General features: G+C 49.0%; 1 protein-coding gene across 1 annotated transcript; it reads right to left on the reverse strand.

Annotated features, from left to right (window-relative positions):
• Window positions 1-256: 256 nt before the first annotated feature.
• On the reverse strand, window positions 257-1,243 carry Fam43b (family with sequence similarity 43 member B). The gene has a single exon (XM_076860331.2). It carries the CDS (start codon window positions 1,241-1,243, stop codon window positions 257-259), a length of 987 nt encoding a protein of 328 aa, XP_076716446.1.
• Between the last annotated feature and the right edge of the window lie 21,657 nt (window positions 1,244-22,900).

Here is a 22,900-nt window from a genome sequence, read left to right on the forward strand (position 1 = left end):
TAAAGCGCAAGGGCAGTTCCCCAACGGGGGGCCCAGGAAACTCTGGGTTTGCAGGGAAGTGAACACGCCACCCCCCCAAAAAAAATAACCCAGGGCATATCAGGTGTCACCCTGAGCCAGGATGAGGGCGAGTCGACGACGAGACCACAAGGGCGGCAGGGCCAGGGACCAGCGGGGAGCCGAAGCGGGCAGGGCCGGGGTTGGAGGCAGTAAGTCTGGCGACCCGGTCTGGGGCGGCGAGTCCTACCCTGGGCTCTCAGCGCGCCTGGCCCGCGCGCTCCCTGGGGCCGGCCTTCCAGCGGCGGGGCTGCGCGGGCGGCGGAGGCGCCGGGGCGCCCCGCAGGCTGCACGTCCTCAGCTCCCGGGCCAGGCTGAGCACCTCGGGCCGTTCGCGTTGAGGGGCTCCGGCTTCGCCCGACTCCGCGTCCTCCTCCTCCTCTTCGTCCTCCTCCTGGATGCTGCTGAGGCGCGGCGCCCCGCGGCCGCGCTCCGTCGGCGGCGGCCGGTAGGCGCACTTGGCGTTGAGCAGGCGGCGTAGTGGGGCGCGGGGCACCGAGGCGGCGGCGCCCCCTGCGCGGAGGTGCTGCTGGCGCACGTGGCGCGCGTCGCTTTGGCGTTGCAGCCGCTTGAAGTCGCTGAAGGCCGCCAGCGCGGTCTGGCGGAGCAGGCGGGCCAGGGCGCGCGCCTTGTGCGCCCGCGCCAGCAGCACGGCGTGGCAGCGCAGCACCACGGCCTTGTGGCGCGCCTGGTGGCGGTAGACCCAGGCGAAGACACGCGGGTGGCGCCCGTCCGCCGTGCAATAGGTGATGCGCGGCAGCAGGTAGGCGTGCGTCGGCCTGCGGCCCCCCGATCCCCCTGCGGCGCTGCGCTCGCACGGCTGCATGCGGATGCCGTGCGGCCCCAGCGTCAGCTTCATCTTGGTGCCCCCGCCCGGTCCGCAGCGCGCCCAGATCTTGCCCACCGCGTCGTCTGTGCAGCCGTCGCCCTTGGCGTGCAGGGTGACGGCGTTACCCAGGTACCACACAGTATAGGTCGGGTCCTCCCTGTTGAGCTCCACTTTCTGGCGCCGGCTGCGGAACACGCGGCCCAGGCGCTCCAGCGGCCAGTCGGGCAGCAGGTCCGGACAGGAGCGCAGGAAGCTGGAGAGGAGAGACGTGTAGGCGAGCCCGGGGCTCAGGCTCTTCGTTTTGCACTTGGCCTCGTCCTCCACCAGCACGAATTTGTTTCGCCTCCAGGGCAGCATCGCGGCGCAGGGGGCTGGAGGCGCAGGGAGCTCACCAGCGTCCTGTCCAGCGACCCAGGGAAGGAAAAGCGCCCAGAAGCCCACCGCCCTGTAGTCGCGAGAAACTGGGCGGCGCCAGAGACAGCCGGTGCCCAAGATGCCCAGTGCCAGGCGGGGCTAGTTTCGCAGGTGCCCGTTGCCCAGCCGGGCTGGCCGCCGAGATGCCCGGGCGGCGGCGTGCGGCCGGGAATAGCGTCCCCCGGGAATGGCTCCAGCCGTCTGGGAAGCAAGGAGGGGCAGGGACTGGGATTGGCGGACGCCCCCCAGGCCCGAATAAGAGGGGATTCCCGTGGTCCCTGCCGCCCAAATTGCGGCGGCAAGGGAGGTCGCCGGTGCCGGGGATGGCAGCTGCTCGGCGGGGTAGACCTAGAGCGCGGCTGCGGCGGGGACTCCTTCAGGCGTAGCGGCTCCACCTCCCCGGGCTGCCTGCATCACCGGGCGGGACCGCTAGCTCTCTTGTCCCCTCCCCTCGCTCTCCTCTTTCCCTTCCCCCAGCACAAGCTCGCGCTGCCCGGGACCCGGCACAGGCGCGGCAGAAAGGGTTTAATCATTATTATGAGAGGGGTGAGGACAGAGGGGCGGTAAAGGATTAGGAATCCCTGATATGTTCTGGATGACTTTGCCGATGCAAATTCTCTGGCCTCTCTAGTGGGATCCTTGCCCCCTCCCCCCGTGGCACATTCGGAGACCCCCTCTTTCTAGAATTCCTCTTGCTTCTCACCCACGGCAGGTCCCTATCCCCATCCCTGAGACTAGGATTTGGGTGGCTTTCTGATGGGATGGGTTCCTGATGGGGCCGGCCTTGTGCACTTTGCCTCCGGTCTGCTCAGCACAAAGCCAGCAGAGGTGGCCGAGCACTGCAGTGGAAAAGTACTGTCGCTTGGTGAAGCTTTCTCCCAGGTTCCTCCAAGGTCGTGGGCCAGGCTGCTGCACCGGAGCAGAGGCCGTCACTGCTCCAGCATCTGGTCGCCTGGACAGAAGCAGGGAAGGTGTACTCTTTGAGGGTGGGGGGAACCTTTCAGAACAATCCTGGGTCTGTGGGACTGGCGGATGAAATGTTCCCTCTGGTCAAAGTGCTGCCTCTGGGCTCTCTGAAGATTAAATAGATAAACTCCTATTTGTGAACTCTTTATTTGTTCCCAGGTGTTTAGCATTCATTATCTCATTTAATCCTCAGGACACCAAGGCTCAGTTAGTTGATTGGCCCAAGGTCACAGGGCTGGTAGTAAGTAGATCAAAGGCTCCATCTAGGCCCTGGGGACCCAAGAGCAGAGTCTCACCCTTCTATGAGTCCACCCTATGGATGGGACATTGGCCATCTTCCCCTGGAACTCCCTAAGGGAAAGCGGTTGGCTCTTACTAGGGAGGGGGTCTAGTGTACTAAAAGACAGCTAGCTATCTCTGGATGTGGGGACACTTTCCCCACTTCCAGAATTTGTTAAGCCACAAGCTCCCTAGAATTCCAGGACTGGTCCGATGTGGGCTCCGTCATCCCACTGCCTTTTGGTCCCATGCAGTCAACACTCAAGCTCCTACTCTGGCTTCTGGACAGGTCATCTTGGATGTCCTCCAGGTTAGAAGTGAGCCCAGGTCTGGACATGGACTGAATTCAGAGCAAGCCCAACCCAGAGAAATCTGAGAGTGGGGGCAGCGACTAGATTGGTCCATCATCTCCATCATCCTGTGCCTGCAGGCAGGAGTGGTGAGTGGCTGGGCTCAGAACCCCCCCAGGGGAATAAAAGTAAAAGGACAAACCGCTAAGGGGCTGCTGAGTGCTTCCTAAATGAGGTGCAAATAAAGAACCGGAAATTACTTGCTTTGGAGGCTGCCCCACAGAAGATCTGGTCCAGGGCAGACTCATTTCGTATTTAGCACGGTCATGTCTTCATTGCCTTCTGCTGATTATAAAAGTAATATACGCTTGTGGTATAAGTTCATATAAGGACAGAAAAGTCTTCCACGGTTCCCACCCAAGATGTGACCTGATTTCCTAGGAAGGGTACAGGCTCAGCAAAGCTGGGGGTCATGGAAGTTCTTCTCAGGGTACCCGAGCTGCCTCTTGGACCGATGGAGACATTAACCCAACCAAAACCGTTCAGGGAAAGGACTTCTTGTGGTTTTGACCTGAGAGTCCGCTCATTGAAAAATTCTGCCTCATCCTGCCTGGGGTCTCCTAGGCCCTCCTTCCTGACCTTGCCACTGGGAGTTCTGTCCTTGCAATGGCCAGAGGCTGGTGGCAGTGTCCAGAGGCAAAGTCGCCAAGCTTTTGCCCAGAGGATGGTGTTACCTCTTTAGAGTTGCTAGAGTTAATTGTTATGACAATTGAAAAAAAAAAACAACAAGGTAGAGCAGGACACATCGGCTTGGGAGGCTGAGACAGGAGGATCAGGAGTTCAAAGCCAGCCTCAGCAAATTAGGCTTTAAATAATGTAGTGAGACCCTGTCTCTAAAAAAAAAAAAAAAAAAAAAAAAATGCAAAGTAGGGCTGGGAATGGGCTCAGTGGTCAAGTGCCCCTGAGTTCAGTCCTCCTACCAAAATAAATAAATAAGCAATAAACAAACAAACAAAACCACAAGGTATAAGTATGTCCTGAGAATTGCCTGTATTTAACCTGGCAACCCTAACTCTCCTCCCTACCAGAGGACTAGAGAGAGGAAATGTGCAGGTGTGCACTGTACATGGAATCCCTGCTCTCTCCCTCTCTCTCCCTAGTTGGTCCTAAGGTCATTAATCCTGGGATGTGGCTTCTGTTCCTATTGGTTTTTGGAAGAAACCTCTGGGTGGGGTGTCATTTGAAAACACAGGAGGTGACAAGGGCCGTAGTCTGTTTTTGGGTTAAGACCCCTTGATCAAAAAAGCAGCATTTGACATTGCTGATGTTAATTAATCTTTCTCTTCTCTCCTTTCCAAAGGTGGCCTTGAATTTGCTGGCCTTCTGTCTGGGCCCCAGGGATTTGGGGCCTCCCCTCTAATCACTTTGCTCCTATCTGTTGCTTCTTTGATATTGTTAACAACTCCTCTGGCCCCCTGGGCCTGTGTTCTCTCCTCCCCATCCTCAGCTGGCTGCATCCTCCTGGACCCCTCACTCCACTGAACTTGATCTTGAATAGTCTGCTCTTCTTTTCCTAAATCTGTTCCCTTATAGGGCTCAGCTGCCCTTGGGACTACCATTCTTTGTATTGGGTGGTTAAAAAAACTGGCCTGGCCACGGGAAGGTGGTGGGCTTCCGTCTCCTTTGTTAAGCTTTCCCTCAGTGCATCCACCGGAAAAGCTTGCACCAAGGTATCATTACTTCATAGACTAGTATCAATTAGATTTTTTTTTCTTTTTTCAGTTTGTTTTCTTTCTTTTTTCCCTTGGTACTGGAGATTGAACCCAGGGGTGCTTTACCACTGAGCCACATCCACAGCCTTTTTTATTTTTTATTTTGAGACAGGATCTTGCTAAATGGATTAGGACCTCCCTAAATTGCTGCGACTGACTGGCCTTGAATTTGTGATCCTCCTGCCTCTGCCTGCTGAGCTGCTGGGATTTCGGCTGTGCCCCACCACACCCAGCCAGATTTTCCAGTTTTAAAATCTTTGCTTATTGCCTCCCTGTTACAGTAGGTGATGATGATTGCTCTTTTGTCTACCCTCCATCACACATATTTTTCTTCCTCCCTCCCTCCTAGTTTAGTTAGAACATTTTATTGTTTTTGTTGAAACAGTATTCAGCGCTTAATGATCATGACTAAGTATATACCGTGTGTCACAACTATTTCCCTTATTGGATGACTTTTCCTTTCCAGAAGTTACTAATTGCCTCATTTTTTAAACAAAACTTTCTTAGGTACCTATCACTAATTCATCCTCCAGTTCTCCAACAGAACCTGGGCTTGATCCCAGCCTTGCAAAATGAATAAATAAAGATAAAAAGTCAAATGACATTCTGATGCCTGGTCTTATATGAATGACATGGCTTTTCCTCCCTGGAAGTTTCTAGGTTCTTCCAGAGCTCTCAAGTTTCCTAGTGATGTACATTGAGTACGGGCCCTTGGTGGGCCCTTTAATCAGCATGTCAATTTCTTTTAGTCTTAGAAATCAGTTTTGCGGGGGATCTCTTTGTGCCTAAAACCTCCACCCCATCTTCTCTTTTCTGTTTTTTCCTTTCAGATCTATTTTAGATGGATATCTTGAATTCATCTTCCAGTTTTTCTAAAATGTTCTTTCTAATTTTCCATTTTAAAAAGTTTGTTCTATTTTCTGGGACATTACCTCAACTTTGTCTTCCAGGTTTTCTATTAGATTTGTGCTGGGGATAAAACCCTGGGGCCTCAGCTTGCAAGGGCCTGACACTGAGCTATTTCCCTGGCCCACATCTTTTTTTATTTAAAGCCCCCCCCCCCACACACACACCAGGGATTGAACCCAAGGGCGCTGAACCCAAGGGTGCTGAGCCACATTCCCCACCCCTTTTTATATTTTTATTTAGAGACAGGGTCTCACTGAGTTGCTTAGGGCCTTACTAAGTTGCTGAAGCTGGCTTTGAACTTGAGATTCTCCTGCCTTAGCCTCCGGAGCCACTGAGATTACAGGCATGTGCCACCATTTTAATTGTGGTAAGATACATATAACATATAATTTTTTTTTTGACACTGGGGATTGAACCCAGGGATGCTTTACCATTGAGCCACATCCCCAGCCTTTTTATTTTATTTTGAGACAGAGTCTTGCTAAATTGCCAAAGCTAACCTTCAACTTGTGATCTTTCTGCCTCAGCCTCCTGAGTTACTGGGATTATAGGTCTGTGCCACCATGTGTGGCTTTTTGCTGTTTTTAAGTATATATCTTAATGCTGCTAAATACATTCACTTTATTGTGCAACCAACTTTTTCATCTTGTAAACTGAAACTTTATGCCCAATAAACAAAAATTCCTCATTTTTCTGTCTGTGTAACCCTTAGCAACCACCATTTGATTTTTATTTCTATGAATTTAACTACTCTAGATAGTTCATATAAATCATACAGTATTTATCTTTTAAAAAAATAAATTTTAAGACAGAGTCTTGCTAAGTTGCTTAGGGCCTTGATAAGTTACTGAGGCTGGCCTTAAACTTATGATCCTCCTGCCTCAGCCTCCCAAGCTGCTAGGATTATAGGCCATTGTGCCTGGCCATATTTATCTTTTTGTGACTAGCATGTTTCACTTAGTATAATGTCCTCAAGTTTTATCCATATTATAGGATGTGTCATCAGAATTGCCTTCCTTTTTAAGGCTGAATAATATTCTCTATTTATACCACATTTTGTTTGTCTGTTCATCTGTTGATGGGCCCTTGGTTCCTTCCACTTTTTGGCTTTTGTGCATGATACTGCTCTGAACGTAAGTGTGAGACTTCTAACTTGTTTCTTCTTTGGTTCGCTGGGGATGCTTCAAATTCCATACAATTTTTTGATGGATTTTTCTTTTCTTTTCTTTTTTAATATTTATTTGTTAGATGTAGATGGACACAACACAATGCCTTTTTTTTTATGTGGTACTGAGGATCGAACCCGGGTCCCGCCCACATTTGGCTAGCGATCTACTGCTGAGCCACAATCCCAGCCCTTGATGGACTTTTCTATTTCTGGAAAATGTCATTAGAATTTTGATGGAGATTGCATTAAACATGAAGATGGCTTTGGATAGATAGGCATCTGCACAATACAGAGTCTTTCAACTCATAAACCTGGGATGTGCTTCCATTTGTTTGTGTCATCTTTAATTTCTTTAAGCCATGTTTTCTATTTTCTGGTGTACAGATTGTTTGCCTTCTTGGTGACATCTTTATTCCCAAGTAATTGTATCTTTTTGATGCTATGTAAATAGGATTCCTATCTCCATCTCAGATTGTTCATTGTTAGTATAGAGAAACAACTGAGTTTTGCTTGTTGATTTTTCGGCTTTGCTGTAATTAGTTCCAAATGTTTTTTGGTGGAAACCTTAGTGTTTTCTAATTATAGTGGTTTTTAAAAGTCTTTTTTCCGTGTCCTGAATTGATAGGCTAAGCTTCTTTCCCCTGACTTTTTCATTTTTTTTTTTTTTTTTTTTGTGGTACCAGGGATTGAACCCAGGGTTGCTTAACCACTGAGTTACATCCCAGCCCTTTTTAAAAAATGTTTTTATTTTGAGACAGAATCTTGCTAAGGGCCTCCCTCAGTTGCTAAGCCTGGCCTCCAACTTGCAATCCTCCTGCCTCAGCCTCCCGAGTAGCTGGGATTACAGGTGTGCACCACAGAGCACAGCTCTTTCCCCTGATTTTTCTTTTAAATCAATTAAACAAATATAAATCTTTTCCTCTAACGTAATCACTGTGGTGTAGTCCTAGCTGAGGGTAGGAAGCTGATTGGCAGCTCTGTGTATGGAGGGTGCTTGGGAGGGATGGCAGGGCTGGCCGTGTGAGTACCCATCTGAGGACGGAGCCATTTGTGAGGAAGCCCTCAAGTGTGACTGTGTCCCCAGAGAGTGCTGCTGGTCTGCCTACGGTGGAGGGCTGTGCCATGCTGGCTGCCCCGGCGTGGAGATGGGGCCAGGAGGTCCCACGGATCCATAGATGTTCGGGTCCCCTCATTCTGGGGTCTTTAGCCCAGAGGCCCTTTGCTTCAGTCCTCCAGTGAGTAAAGCTGCGGTCTGGTGAGGGGTGGGCTGGGGTCTGCATGCTGCTCAGGACAGGAGGGTGAGATGTCCATCCCCACCGGAAATGACTGCGGATGGCATTGCTGGGTTCCCAGGGTCCTGGGCTACACGGGCCTGATGCTCGCTGGGCTCCAGTCTTCTCCGTTCCCCTGGGCTTGTTGCCCTCCGTCCTTCCTCCTTGTCACCGTCTGTCACCTGTGTCCCTTTACTGTTCTTTCAGTGAGGCTTGGGGATGGAGAGGGGCCTGAGTCTCGATTTGCCGTGTCTAATGAGTGCCTCTCAGTGATTTTCTGATGCTTCCTAATTATGCTTAAGATTCATGTGGCAGCTGGGTCCCAGCTCCTCTAGGGCTCAGTGAGGACTGAGCCCGGGGTTAGGAGCCAGCGTGGGGGACACAGTGAAACCCCCTTTACAAAAATAAATAAATAAGAGAGAGAGAGAGAGGTTGATTTTCGTGTGTCATACTTACTTGATCTCATGATCCTTTACTCCTGGGATCCTGAAAGCGCCTCAACAGATTGATTAATGCATATTTATTTATGCATATGCATTCAGCAGATTTCTTTTTTCTGCCAAATGAGAAAGGTGGACGGATTGCTCTACTCCCTCCTTGGTCACTGCCATCGTAGGAACCACTGTATTCCTGAGAGCCCGGTGCTCTTCCCGGCCTCCAAGATGGCTTCTGGGTCCTGGATTCCTGGTATTCATGCCTGTGGGCAGCCCCTTCCATGTGGGATAGGTCTACGCAATGGAGGAGATACTGTCACAGTGACGCTGTGGGATTTCTGAGGCTAGGACATGAGGGACATCTGGTTTCTGCCATATTCTCTCTTGATCATCTGCTATGGCAGAAGCTGGCTGCCATGTCCTGAGGGTGGTGGAGCAGCCTTACAGTCCAGGTAGCAAGGAACTGAGGCCTCCTCCCAACAGCAGCACCTGTCACCGCGTAAGCTGGCTGTCCTGAAAGTCCTTGCTTGCTTGATTGCTCCCTTCCTTCATTTCTCTCTCTCTCTCTCTCTCTCTCTCTCTCTCTCTCTCTCGCTCTCGCTCTCGCTCTCGCTCTCGCTCTCTCTCCTCTCTCTCCTGAGCCACAGCCATGTAACTAAGCTACCCCGAAGTGCCTGACCGGAATCCATGTCATAATAAATGTTTATTGTTGTCTTAAGTTGCTAAACTTTGTAACGATCTGTCTCTCAGCAAAGATAACTCATAGAGTCCCCAACTGTCACACTGTATGACTGCTGCCCTTTTCCCATTTCTCTGGGAGCCCCTCTCTGCCAACACCTCTTTGCCCCAAACACCCGATCCCAGCCTCCTTCCATTCCCTGTGGCCACAGAGCATGCCCTCGCCTCAGGTCCTTTCCACACCGGCCCCTCTGTCTCCCCTCCTGCTCTTCATCCTGTCTGTGCATCTCTTCAAGCCAACGCTCAAATGTCGCGCTCTTGGGAAATTGTTGCCTGACTCCTCCTGCCTTCCCTTGGTCCTGCTCCCCAAGGACACTTTGGAGCATCTCTCAGAATCGTAATCAACTCATTATCTGTGTGATCACTTACTGAGTGTGTGCCTGCCTTCCGTCCGGGGACCCTGCATTACTGTCTTCTGCATCAGGCCCCAGCCCGCCAAGCAGGCTCTCAGAAGATGCTTGCTGAGTGACTGATTAGGAGGTGCTCTGTGTTCACACTCTCGCTCAGTGTTCATCCTCTGGGGGGGGGGGGGCGGTGTTCAATCCCCCCTACCTTGCTCAGGAAGCAGCCTTTTGCTGCAAGAAAAACAGCTTAGAGCAAACCCTCATTGATGGCAGGTCAGTATATTATGCTTAAAGGACAGCACATACACTTTTACTTAAAAAAAAAAAAAAAGTCTCACTTCCGATAGTGACTCATTTTGTGACCTTGGGCTGCTTGCCTCCTCTGTCTGAGAAAGGTAGACAGCAATTGTACAATGCTTCTTCTCTTGAGCCGGGTACTGTTTCACTTAGATTTTGGCAGGAGTTTTGAGGCTCTGGAAGTACAATTTTCTTAATATCCAGGTGCTTGTAAGTGATTATATAAGTGAAATAGAGATGAACTGTGATTGATCATGAGGCTGTGTCTCGGTCGTAGGAGTGTGTGTGTCTTCCGAGGCTAGATTGGCATACATCTGTGTCTGCTTCTTTTTTTTTTTTTTTAAGAGTCTTATGTTTGCTCTCGGATGCTTATCACATCCTAAATTCTGCTGCAGACTTGTCTGTGATGTAATTGTTTGACTTCGTTTGAAGCTATATTCATTTTTTTAAAATATATTTTTAGTTGTAGATGGACACAACAACTTTATTGTATTCATTTATTTTTATGTGATGCTGAGGGTCAAACCCAGTGCCTCACATGTGCTAGAAAAGCGCTCTACCACTGAGCTGCAACCCCAGCCCCTCGTTTTCTTTTCTCTCTCTCTCTCTCTCTCTTTTTTTTTTTTTTTTTTGGTACTGAAGATTGAACTCAAGGATGCCCCCTTTTTTATTTTTTATTTTGAGACAAGATCTTGCTAAGTTTCTCAGGACCTTGCTAAATTGCTGAGGCTGGCCCTGAATTTCTGGTCCTCTGGCCTCAGCCTCCTGAGCTGCTAGGATTACAGGTGCGCACCACTGTGCCTGGCAAAGCTATATGCATTTCTAATAATAATAAAGCAATATTTACTTAATGCTTACTATATGCCAGGTTGTGTCCTTTTCCTTCACCACAACTGTCCTCACAATTACTTTTGCAAAGTAGGAACCATTTCTAACGCTATGTTACTGATGAGGGAATTTAGGCTCAGAGAGGTTAAATAACCTGCCTGTAGTCACACAGCTAGCAAGTGGCAGAGCAACAACTGAAATCTGAGTGTGGCCTGCCCCTTACCTTTGGTAAAATAGCGCAGGTGTATTTCTGACTAAGAAAACAAGGAAGAGGGGGAATGTGATAAAAACTGCTGATTGTGAGAAGGATTTTCCATGTAAAAGAGTCTTCAGAAAGCAGTAGTCTATAATCAGCAGCCCAGATACTAGTACGACCAATGCAGGAGATGGGCACACCTTGCTTAGGAGGCAGCCTTGTGGGAGGGACATCTCCTCTAATTGCAGTCCAGTTCAAAGCAAAATTGTGTTTACATAACAAACAACAGGAGAGTCTCAACCAAAGCCAGGATTTGGATACAGCTGGATCTCAGGAATGCAGAGGAGACACCTGCAGCCCAGCAGGCCCTGAGCCAAAGCAGGTGGGATCCCAGACAGGGCTGGGGGAGGGGATTTGGAGCTCCCTCTATTTTTCCCCCAACGGATATTCACGTGACTCTCTCCACTTGAGCCCCTGATATAAACACAAGTGGCCAACAGTTCATCTGCCCAGTTGGTCAATCCACAGGTGCTGCGCACCAGGCACCATGTGAGGCATAAGATACCTAGAGAGCAAGACAAAGAGTCCCTGCCCCAGGACTTGGAGTTTTGTTTGGGAGAGGGATTTGTGTTGGGGGAAATAAGTACATTAAATGAATTGTTATACAAATAACGACTTAATTGTTCACTGAGAGGAACAGAGCCCTAATTAATCAAGAGGAACTTTTTTTTTTTTTAAAAAAAAAGAGGACTGGCTCCGTGGCACATACCCCTCCAGAAGGTGAGGCTGGAGGACCCAAGTTTGAGGCCAGCCTCAGCAACCTTGTCTCAAAATTAGAGAGAAAAAAAAAAGGGGATAGCCTAATGGTAGAGCATCCTTGTGTTCAATCCCCAGCTAGTGTATCAATAATCTCTACATAAGAAATCATGCCAAAACTTAGTGGCTTCAAAACACAATCACTTAATCTCGTCTCTTGGTTTTTTTGGTGGGTCAGGAACTCGGGGCTGGCAGTTCTGGTTGGGGGTCTCTTGTGAGGTTGGATCTAAGATGTGAGCTGGGGCTGAGGTCATAGAAGGGTCCCCGGGGGCTGGGAGTTCCACTCTGGTTGGCTGCCCTACTTGCCATTGGAGCTGGTGGTTTTCTGAGCTGGGCACTGCTGGAGTCACCTCATGTCATTGAGACTAATTCTCCCGAAGCTTTTTAGGATTGGTCCCAGAAGTCGGCTACGCCCTCCTGGCCACCGGGTGCCAGTCCTAACCTGGTGTGGGAGGAGATGACACCAGGGCAGGAGCCCTGAGAGACCCGGCCACTGGGGGGCACTTTGAGGATGACCCTCTCTGGATGGCTGGTTCCTGTCCCTCATCCTGGAACCACTGATTCTGCAGGAATCACAAATCAAAATCCCTTCCCCCCTCCCTAAAACGGCCAGGTCACTGGACCATGCTCCCCCAGTGCCCCTCTTTGCTGCAGTCACCTCCCGGCCCCAGGACCTTATTCCTCTTTCCTGAAGATCCTAGTTCCAGGCTCACCCTTCTCCGTAGTACCACCCCTCCCTTCTTTTTTTAAACTAAAATGATTTTTTCCCCACTTTTTTCTATTGGCGCACTATAGTTGCACAAAATGACAGGATTCGTCGCTGTATATTTGCACAAGCAACAATATGACAATATAATTTTCAGTACCCGAAAAATCGCCCCTCCCAGCTCTGGGGCTGAAGAATGGGTAAGTCACTCCCCGCCCAGACACACTGTTTTGCACTGGTTCTGTTTTGCCTCCGTCCCCAAATAATTAACCCATAATGAGGGAAACCTCCAAGAACAACAGCGCTCCTGGCCTCCTGGTCAGTAATCTCTCTGAGGTTTACAGGAACCAGGATTGCCTGGAGGGCCTGGTGACCTAGGGACAGCACTGAAGCCACGTCAAGAGAGCTGATTACTGTAAGAATTCACGATCATTCTGGTGCCTGCCTGGCGGGACTACAATTAGATTCCCAGAAACCCTCACGTGAGCCTGCCACCTGCAACCCCCACCCCCACCCCGGCAAGGACCCCTGGCAAGAGGGAACACAGGCCACTGCCTTCTGGAGTCCAGCTTGCTGTCTTGTTGACAGTGAAGCTCCCTCTTTTCCCATCACTCGGTCGCTGGAGTTAATGGCTTCGTCCAGTGGCAGCAAAACCAGACTTTCTACTATTCTGGTTCCTCTGAAGATCCTGACCTCTTCCCACCTTCCATGCTCATTCCTCCTGTGATACCCTTGACCTTGCCATTATTAAGAACTTCATCTCCTTCAAAATATCAGTCTGTGTCAGGCACAGTGGTGCACGCCTATAATCCCAGCAGCTTGGGAGGCTGAGACTGGAGGATCATGAGTTTAAAGCCAGCTTCAGCAATGGCGAGGCACTAAGCAACTCAGTGAGACTCTGTCTCTAAATAAAATACAAAAGATATAGGGCTGGGGATGTGGCTCAGTGGCTGAGTGCCCCTGAGTTCAATCCCTGGTATCACCCCCTCCAAAAAAAAAAAAATCAGTCTAAATCATCCCATGGGGTTCTAGAATAGGATTCGAGAACCTCATTTCCAATCATTCTTTGACCTGGGCTTTGAACCCCTTGTCTCTTTTACCTTTGGTTTTTCTCATATTTCCCTTTTTAGTTCAAATCTCACTATTTGTATACCCCGGTATCAGTGTCTTGCTGCTGCTGTAACAAATATCCACAAACTAATGGCTTAAAACAACACAAATTACTTTCTTACAGTTCTGGAGGTCAGAGGTTCCAAGTGTGTCTCATGGGGCTTGCCTAAAGCTGCTAGCAGGGACGGGTTTCTCCTTGGAGGAGCTCAGGAAGAATCTGTTTCCATGCCTTCTGCAGTTTCCAGGGGTTCCCTTGGTTCTTGGCTCATGGTCTCCTTCCCTCCTGCACCGGCAACCAAACAGAGCTGAGTCTTTCTCATGCTGCCATTTTCCTGGTCTCTTTTCTCTGCCTCCTTCCTCTTCCTTTAAGAAGGCCCCTATGATGAAATGTGGCCCACTCAGACAAGCAGGGTGGTTCCTCCCCCATCTCCTGGTCAACTCACTACCTCTCTCTGCCACCTCGATTCTAAATCTTTTTACTATGTAACCTAGCATCCTCAGAGATTCCAGGGAATGGGAATCCATGGACACCTTAGAGGGGCAATTATTCTGCGTCCCACGAGCCCCTTGAATGCTCGCTTCACTCCTCTCTGTTTATTTTACCAGCCTGAGCAAAATCCCAAATCTCCCAGAATCCTTCTGTGCACCTATTCCAAGTGTGCGCTTGAGCTGCTGGACATGCTGGAGGGAGACAGAAACCACCTCTTGCTTTCAATTCTTGATGGCTCATCTGAGGGGCTGGGGGTGGGGGCTGCCAGGAACTATACTATTGCACGGGTCCATTCATTCCCGCGCCCTCCCTCCAGGATGCGGCTGCACACCGCCTCCTCCATCCTCAAACCCCCACACTTCCTTCCCTGTCCTCATTCTCAGCTGTGGCTCGTGCTTCCTACTTCCCCAAGGAAAGTGGAGCAATCGGAAGAGCACTTCCCCTGCTCGGCTCGGCGGCGCCCACCTGCATCTGTGCTTAGGTGCCTCCCGTCTGCCAGGCGCCCGCCTGGCACAGCCCTCCCCGGGCTCAGGAAGCCCTTTCCCATTCACTGCCTGCAGAGAGCACCTGCACTGGCTTCTCCCCCATCTATTTCCCTCTCTCCTCCCTTTTGGATCACTTTTCCCCATCGGCATGCAAACCTGCTATAATTTCTTTCATCCTACAAATGAGAACGACGCAAATCCCTCTCTCATTATATTATATCCCCTTTCCAGCCAATGCCCTATTTCTCTGCTTTACTTTGCAGAAAAACTTGAAAAAAATGCTCTCTGCTTGTTGGACCTAGTTCCTTCTCCTTCTCTCTCTTGGATCTGCTCATGTGAGGCTTTGGCTTCCATCTGAGCGACTGTTTCTCGAGGTCACCAACAGTCACCATGCTGCTAAATCCAGTGGTCAGTTCTCGTCCTGTTGACCTCTTGGAGGCCTGGGGTACAGATAGATGACCACTCCTTCCTCCCGAGCACACTTCTCTATCTCCTCTCCCAGTGGCGGCTCCATCTCAGGATCCTTAATTGGTTGCTTCTCTCCTTGACCTCTGTGTTGGAGAGCCCGCACTCCCTTGGTGAGCTCACCAGGCGTTAGCTTGAAATACAGCCTTATAAGGTAAGAACCCCCAAAGCATATAGTCACCTCACTTCTTGCTGTCTGCTCTGAGGCCAGGCACCTTCCCACCTAAGGGTCTTCAAGCTGACTGGTCCCTTGGCCAGGAATGTTCTTCAGACACCTCCAGGTCTCCCTCCGGCCCTCCTTCACACCTTTGCTCAAATGCCACCTTCTCTGAGCAGCCTGCTGGCCGTCCCGTTTAAATCGCCTCCCCCCAACCTGCCAGCTCCCTCTGCCCTATGCTCAGCCATGGCTCTCCACACCCTTCTCTTATGTGTTTCCTGTTGTCCCTGTAACAAAGTGTCTTAACACAACACAGTGTATCATCTTAAAGAGTTGGCAATCAGAAGTCTAAAGTAAGACTTGGGGTGTAGCTCAGTGGTGGAGCGCTTGCCTGGCCTGTGTATGTCCCGGGATTCAGGTGACCCTTCCCCCTACCCCCCCAAATGTCTGAAATAGAACCAAGAATGTGCTTCTCCTGGGCCAGTGTCTGTTTCCTTGTCTTTCCCAGCATCTAGAGGCTGCCCACATCCCTAACCTGTCTGTACTCCAGGCTCTGTCCTGTCCTCCACCTGGAGTTTGAATAAACTCAAAACCAAACTGCGGTGATGGTAAACTGAGCTCTCTGTCACCAGGCCAAGAATGTCCCTCTTCAAAGCCCGCAGTGGGACATCCCCTCTCTCTCTGACCTCATTCGTCCTTCTCATTGAAGACCTTTGTGGTTGGTCATGCCAAGCCTATCTGGAGAATCCAGGATGGCATCCTTGTCTAGATCCCTCCCGTAACCACATCTGCAAATCACTTTTGCCACTCAAGATAAAGTATTCACATCATTCACAGGGACCAGGCTGTGGGCATTTTTGCAGGGGGGAGGGAGGACAGCCATTATTATCTGGCCTATCACATCCATCCATAAAACCTATTTTGCTTCTTTTTTAAAAAAATATATTTTTAGCTGTAGATGGACACAATATCTTTATTTTATTTATTTATTTATTTGGTGCTGAGGAGGAAAAACTAGGGCCTCACACATGTGAGGCAAGTGCTCTACCACTGAGCTCCAACCTCAGCCCCTTATTTTACTTTTTTTTTCCCGCCTTTGGTCTTGGGGATTGAACTCAGGGGCACTTACCACATCTCAGCCCTATTTTGCATTTTATTTAGAGACTGGGTCTCACTGAGTTGCTGAGACTGGCTTTGAAGTGGATGATCCTCCTATTTCAGCCTCCCGTGACTCTGGGCTTGTGCCAGCCTCTATTTTAATTCTAAGGACAGGACGCAGACTCCCTCAGGGAGGATTTTGTCGCTGTCTCCGAGGCTAATAGTAGTAGATGCTCAATACATATTTGTTTGAATGAGCAGCTGGTGTTCTGGCTGTGTCTGTGTTGGCCTGCTCTTGATACAGGTGCCCCCAGCACCTGGACTTGAAAAGCACCTGCCCACTATGTGCTGGGCAGTGTTGCCGGTGCCTGCTGAGCTGCCAGAGGGCCACTGCGCCACCCTCCACCCCTGCAGGCTGACTGGGGCTGCGATCCCCTCCTGCAGCCATTTTTTCATAAGCTGCTTCAGAACAATTGGATTGAATTCTGTAATGTTTCTTTAGTCCCAGGGTGGAAGGCTTGGTCCCGCCCCTCCACTCCAGGAGATGTCTAGAAAGAGCGTGGACGCCTTTGGATATCAACCAGAGAGTCATCTTTATTGGAAGGGGCTGGGGGGATGAAACAAAAACAAAACAAAACCTAAACCGGTATTTTGTTACCATGGTAACTAACTCCCCCCCAAAAAAAGATGACTGTCACTGGGATTCCCGTGCTCATGGCAACCGCCATTCTGCATAGTTTTGAGAGAAAATCTGTCTTGCCTTCTTCCTGCCTTTGAGGGGGTGGGTGGTGCGGTGGCTTTGGTGAGGTTGGCAACACCAGGTTTCCCTTAGAATTGATGGCCCCGAGGTTTTGGCCATGGTGGAGTTAGAGGCTGGAGCGCTCGGCCAGTGTGAAAGCAGCCCTCTGCTGCAAGGTGGCAGCCCATGTCTTTGCCCCCTGGCAGGGCACGAGGTAGTTCTTCTGTTCCTGTCTTGGATACTGGACACTTGCTTGGGTTCTGCCAGGGATACGCACAGGAGCAGAGAGACGCACGGCGACCTGTGCTGAGGTTCTGACAGGTGTCCCACGCCTCCACTCTCTTCCTGGGCTCACTGATCATCCGCTCATTCCCCCGCAGTGAACAGACACCTAGTGCGGGCTGTGCCCAGCACCGTGCTGGGCCGCAGGAGCTAACGGGACAGGCAGGATGCAAGCCTCCCCCTCCACCCTGGTCCTCAGGGAGGAGATAAACAGACTCGGAAATTGCACTGAAAGCAAGGGGCATGCTGCCTAAAGCTCCGGAAGGAAGAGCTACTAACTCTGGTGAAAAGTAGGTGGGGGTGGAAACCAAAGAGTCCAGTCTTGTTTTGGACGCTTTTATGGAAAAGATTGGCCAAAGCATATTTCTCCCAGGAAGACTTGAGGAAAGGGCTCCATCAAGCTTCTGGAAGGCATCTTCTACTCCACGGCCTCAACTGAAGAGGTTCATTCTTGCAGGATGTAGGGTAATCTCAGCGCCTCCAGAGGCTGAGGCAGGAGGATCGCAAATTCAAAGCCAGCCCAGGCAACTCAGGGAGGCGCTAAGCAATTTAGCAAGGCCCTGTTTCAAAATAAAAAATTAAAAGGGTTGGGGATGCTGTTCAGTGGTAAAGCACTCCTGGATTCAATCCCTGGTACCAAAAAAAAAAAAAAAAAAAAAAGTGTGTTCTCCCTGATTTTCTGAAATCAGGACATCTTATCACCAGTGTATATACTTAACAAAGTGTCTCTTTCTCTGTCCCTAATTAAATTGATGGTGTGTCTGTCTTATAATCCACAATAACTTAGAATCAAGGATACACGAGATTTACCCATATTTATTCTCCATATTCACTTGTAACTAACCCTGGGACCACACAGGCTCTTTTTTGGGCTCCTGCTCACATTTCCTTCCTGAAGAAGTGTAGCCTTTCCCATCAAAAGACAGGAATTGGTTCCAGTTAGAAGGATTTTGAGGATTTCTCTGCATTTGGTAGAGTTTTAATAAGAGTTGCATATTCTGGAGACAACTGCCTGATTTAGCATCCAGGAGCCATCTGGTCCTCTCTGAGCCTCTGCATCCTCATCAGTAAGATCATAATATCCCCTGCCTTCAATTCATCCATTCAACAAATATGTACTAAGCATCTACTTTGTGTCAGGCACTATTAAAGAGCTGAGGATGTGACATGAGGCTAAAATACACAAAATCCCTGCCCTCACGGACTTACCTTACTGGAGGAGACCAGTAATAAAAATGTGGATTTTATTCATTTATTTTTTTGGTATGGGGGATTGAACTTAGGGGCACTTGACCACTCAGCCACATCCCCAGCCCTATTTTGTATTTTATTTAGATACAGCGTCTCACTGAGTTGGTAAGCACCTCACTTTGGAGGAGGCTGGCTTTGAACTTTTGATCCTCCTGCCTCAGCCTCCCAAGCCACTGGGATTACAGGCGTGTGCCACTGTGCTCGGCTCGGATTTTTTAAATACAGTATTTTAGATGGTAGTAAGTGCTCTGGAGAAAAATAAGGAAGCAAAGTGGGTCGGGACAGCTAGTGCAGAGGAGTTGGGATTAGTAATTGAGATGAAGTCCATTTTGGAACAACAGTGGCAAAATAATAATAATAATAATAATTTCACTGTAATAAATGTGGGAGGTCAAAGGTGGCTTCACAGCCTCTGGGGAAGCAGGTTTCTTTTCTCCTGTTGCTCTGCCTTCCATAACACCTAGCAACTACCTCCTGGTCCAATCTGGCTGTTGAAGCTCCAGTTGTCTTGACTGCCTTCTAGGCAGCAGGAAGAAAGAAAGAAATGAAGGAAGTTGTGACTCTTTCCCTCTAAAACATTCCCTAGTTCACTTTCATACTTTCCTCTCCTTCTCTTTGGCCAGGATTTAGTGACATGGTTAAATCTTCGTAGGGAGGGGAAATATAATTTTTATGTGCCCACACCAAAATTGGAGATTTCGTTATTAGGAAAAAATGCATAGAACAAATACTGGGGTACAAGTACCTGTCTCTGCCACAGATTCGCACAGATATGATGCATAGGAAGGATTTGGCACAGAAGCACTCAACAATTATTAGCTATATTTGACACAGAGTTTTCTCAATGCATATGTTTTTGCGAGTTATTTGTACCTGGTACACACTGAGCAAATGGGAAAACAGAGATTCAAAGGTAACTAATTGGTGGCCACAGACTGAAAGGAGCAGGTCGTCACCTTTGGGCCTTAGGTGGGTCTGCCTGGAAAAGAGCAGGGGGTGAGGATGGGGGTGAGGGGTGTGAGATGACAGAGGAGCCCTTGAGGTCTTGGGTTCCATGGCCCAAGTGATGCCATCGTGGGTGGCAATGGAGCATGTGCTCAGCATCTTCTCCAGTAGGTGGGCTCCTTGTCTCTTTTCCAGGATCACCCACGGTATAGTGGCTTCTCAGAGCAGTTTCTCTGACTCTAACACATCTCCACTCAAGAAATCCTTGCAGCATACAGAACAGAAGTCAATTTCCACATTTCCTGGTGTTTGATGCAAATTTGTTAAAATCATGAATTAGCAGACCTCCACGGGGGGCTGGAGATGTGGCCTAGTGGTAAAGGCTCTTGCCTAGCATATGTGAGGCCCTGAATTCAATCCCCAGCACCCCCGAGGGGAAAAAAAAGACCTGGATGGCTGGTCACAGTGGTTCATGCCTATAATCCCAGTGGCTTGGGGGCAGGGGCGGATTGAGGCAGGAGGATTGAAAGTTCAAAGCCTGTCTCAGCAACTTAGTGAGGCCTTAAGCAACTTAGTGAGACCCTGTCTCTAAATAAAATATAAAAAGGGCTGGGCATGTGGCCAGTAGTTAAGTGCCCGTGGGTTCAATCCCTGGTACCAAAAACAAAACAAAAATAAATAAATACTTTCATGATCTGGCTCTAATTTATCTTTTCAGTCTCTGCCTGCCCCTGAATAGAATATAATCTTCTGACACTAGTTTCCTTTTAAAGAAACCTCAGGTTCTCAAACTGTTACTTAAGAACAATTGTTTCCACATCCATTGCACACACAGAGACTTTGGTGCTGATTCTGTCTTAAAATTCAAGAAGGAGAGGATGGGGTTGTGGCTCAGTGGTAGAGTGCTTGCCTAGCATGTGTGAGGCACTGGGTTCGATTCTTGGCACCACATATAAATAAATGAATAAAATAAAGATCCATCAACATCTTAAAATAATAATAATAATAAAAAAAAAATCCAAGAAGGAAAAAGAAGTCTCTACAAGGAATAATGAAGCACTATAGGGATTACCCAGTAGTGTCTTTTTTTGTGTGTACTGGGGACTGAACTCAGGGATGCTCTACCACTCAGCTACACCCCCAGCCCTTTTTCATTTTGAAACAGGGTCTCACTAAGTTACTTAGGACCTTGCTAAATTGCTCAAGCTGGCTTTGAACTTGTGATCTTCCTGCCTCAGCCTCCCCAGTCTCTGGGATTACAGGCCTGTGCCACCAACGCTCAAGTAGTGTCTTTAACAAAAATTTAGGTAGAATCTTCCATCAATTTGAATCTAAAGGGTCAGACTGTGGCACTGTAAACCAGTGGAGCCCAGACTGGAGGTGCATCTGGAGAAAGGGCCCTGGAGGTGGCAGGACGTCTTGTAGTGATGCTCAGAACCAGCACAGAGATCAACCTGTACTGTTAGGCACAGCAAGGCCCTTCCAGTGGCCCAAGGAATCAAGTTTCAATAGGGGCATGGTTTTTGTTCTCCCCTAGTGCTGGGGAAGAACCCAGGGACTTCTAAGGGCTAAGCAAGGGCTCTGCCACTGAGCTACACCCCCAGCAAAGGTGTTTTAGGTAAACTTGATCTTGTAGGCATTCCTGCAGTTGGTTTTGAAGAAGACAAAGAAAATTAAATTTGCCCCAAATAAATGCATTATTATTTTGAATATGACAGCAGCTAATCCCCTATGATCCCAAAGCTGTGACCGAACTGAGACACATTTTTTAAAAATCGAAATAAAACTGTCCTAACAGCCATATTAAAAATAGCTTCAATAGAAAAATAAGAGAGGGCTAGTTCTAGACTTAAGATACAAAGTGGCTTTTTGATCTGACCCTCAGTCCCCTCTTCTGGTCTCAGTCTCCAGCCCCTGGGCCACAGACAGAGGTTGAGCACGGGTCCTAACCCGGCAAGCTTATTAGCCCACCTCTTGGCCACGGTGATTGGTCCAGACATGAGCATGTGACCCAGGAAAGCCAATGGATGTCTTTCTACCAGTCTCCGCCCGCCCCCAGTTCTGCTTGCAAGATGAAAAGCTTAACCTGGTGCCATTGGCAACTGTGATCTGATTGGTAAAGAGAGAGGCACTTAACGATGTAGGAAGGCCGGAGCAACAGGCAGGAAAAAGAGGAGAGAGAGGGAGGAGAAAGGAAGAAGAAAGGAAAGAAAAAACACTCCTTTGAGTCCCGGGTCCTCGTGCATTGGAGGCGGGCTTCGACGCTGCCTCTTCTGGTTGGACTATTGAGCCACGGGGGATGGGCACCTCCTTAAATTTTGTGCCCTGGTCTCTTCACTATCCTCCCCTTAGCCTTGACCCTAAATCGAGTTTCAGTGACTTGTAACACATGCATTCTTGGATAATATAACTCTACTTGGATAATATAACTCTATTTTTTTAAAAAAATATTTTGTCTTAGTTGTCGTTGAACACCATACCTTTATTTTTACGTGGTGCTGAGGATCGAACCCAGGCTCTCACGTGTTAGAGGAGCGCTCCACCGCTGAGCCACAACTCCAGCCCCCAACTCTATTTGCATTTTGAATCGCAGGTTTAAAACTGTATTAGTTGATCTAAGGGGGCGTGTGGGCCTGTAATCCCAGCAGTTCTGGAGGCCTAGCGAGGCAGGAGGATCCCCAGTTGAAAGTCAGCCTCAGCAACTTAGCAAGGTCCTAAGTAACTCAGTGAGAGGTTATCTCAAAATAAAAATATACAAAGGGGCCAGGTGCAGTGGCCCAAGCCTGCAATCCCAGTAGCTCTGGAAGCTGAAGCTGGAGGACCGCGAGTTCAAAGCCAGCCTCAGCAACTTAGTGAAGTCCTCAGCAACTCCGTGAGACTCTGTCTCTAAATAAAATATAAAAAAGGACTGGGGGAGGGGGGTTGTGGTTTAGTGGTGAGGTGCCCCTGGATTCAATCCCAGGTACCTAATAATAATAATATAAAAATAAATAAAACGGGTTGGAGATGTAGTTCAGTGGTTAAGTACTCCTGGCTTGGATCCCTGGTACAAAAAAAATCGAAACAAAACAAAAAAAATACATTAGTTGATCCACATCAGCAAATGAATCTAAATATTAGGAGCCTTTCCTTGAAGAACACAGACAAGTGGATCAGATCTGTGGGTTTCTAGGCTAAGAAAGGAAACTGGCCCAGTTCACACGCCAACATCTGTTGTGGCTACAACACAAGCTCTTCTTTAGAAAGTGTGATTTGTGTTGGTTGTCACTGAGTCACACACATGTCATTGTAGTCTTCTCCGGGCTCCAGTTGCTGCCTCATCTTGGGGTTGGTGGGATGGATGCCAAGAACTCCATTCTCCTTGATTCCAGCACCTAGAACAGTACTGGTCCCATAGAAGGCACTTGATAAATGTATGTTAAATTGAACCAAACAACACCCCTGATTTCTACCTTTGTCCAAAGCATATTTAAGAGTGCTGGTGTGACCTATTCTTGGCTAGTTGGCGTTTTCCCTCTCCTAGCTTCAGGGATGGTTATGTGGCCTGTAGCTGTCCATAAGACT

The sequence above is a fragment of the Callospermophilus lateralis genome, chromosome 7, assembly GCF_048772815.1.
Source record: "Callospermophilus lateralis isolate mCalLat2 chromosome 7, mCalLat2.hap1, whole genome shotgun sequence".
In the NCBI taxonomy this organism is placed as follows: Eukaryota; Metazoa; Chordata; class Mammalia; order Rodentia; family Sciuridae; genus Callospermophilus; species Callospermophilus lateralis.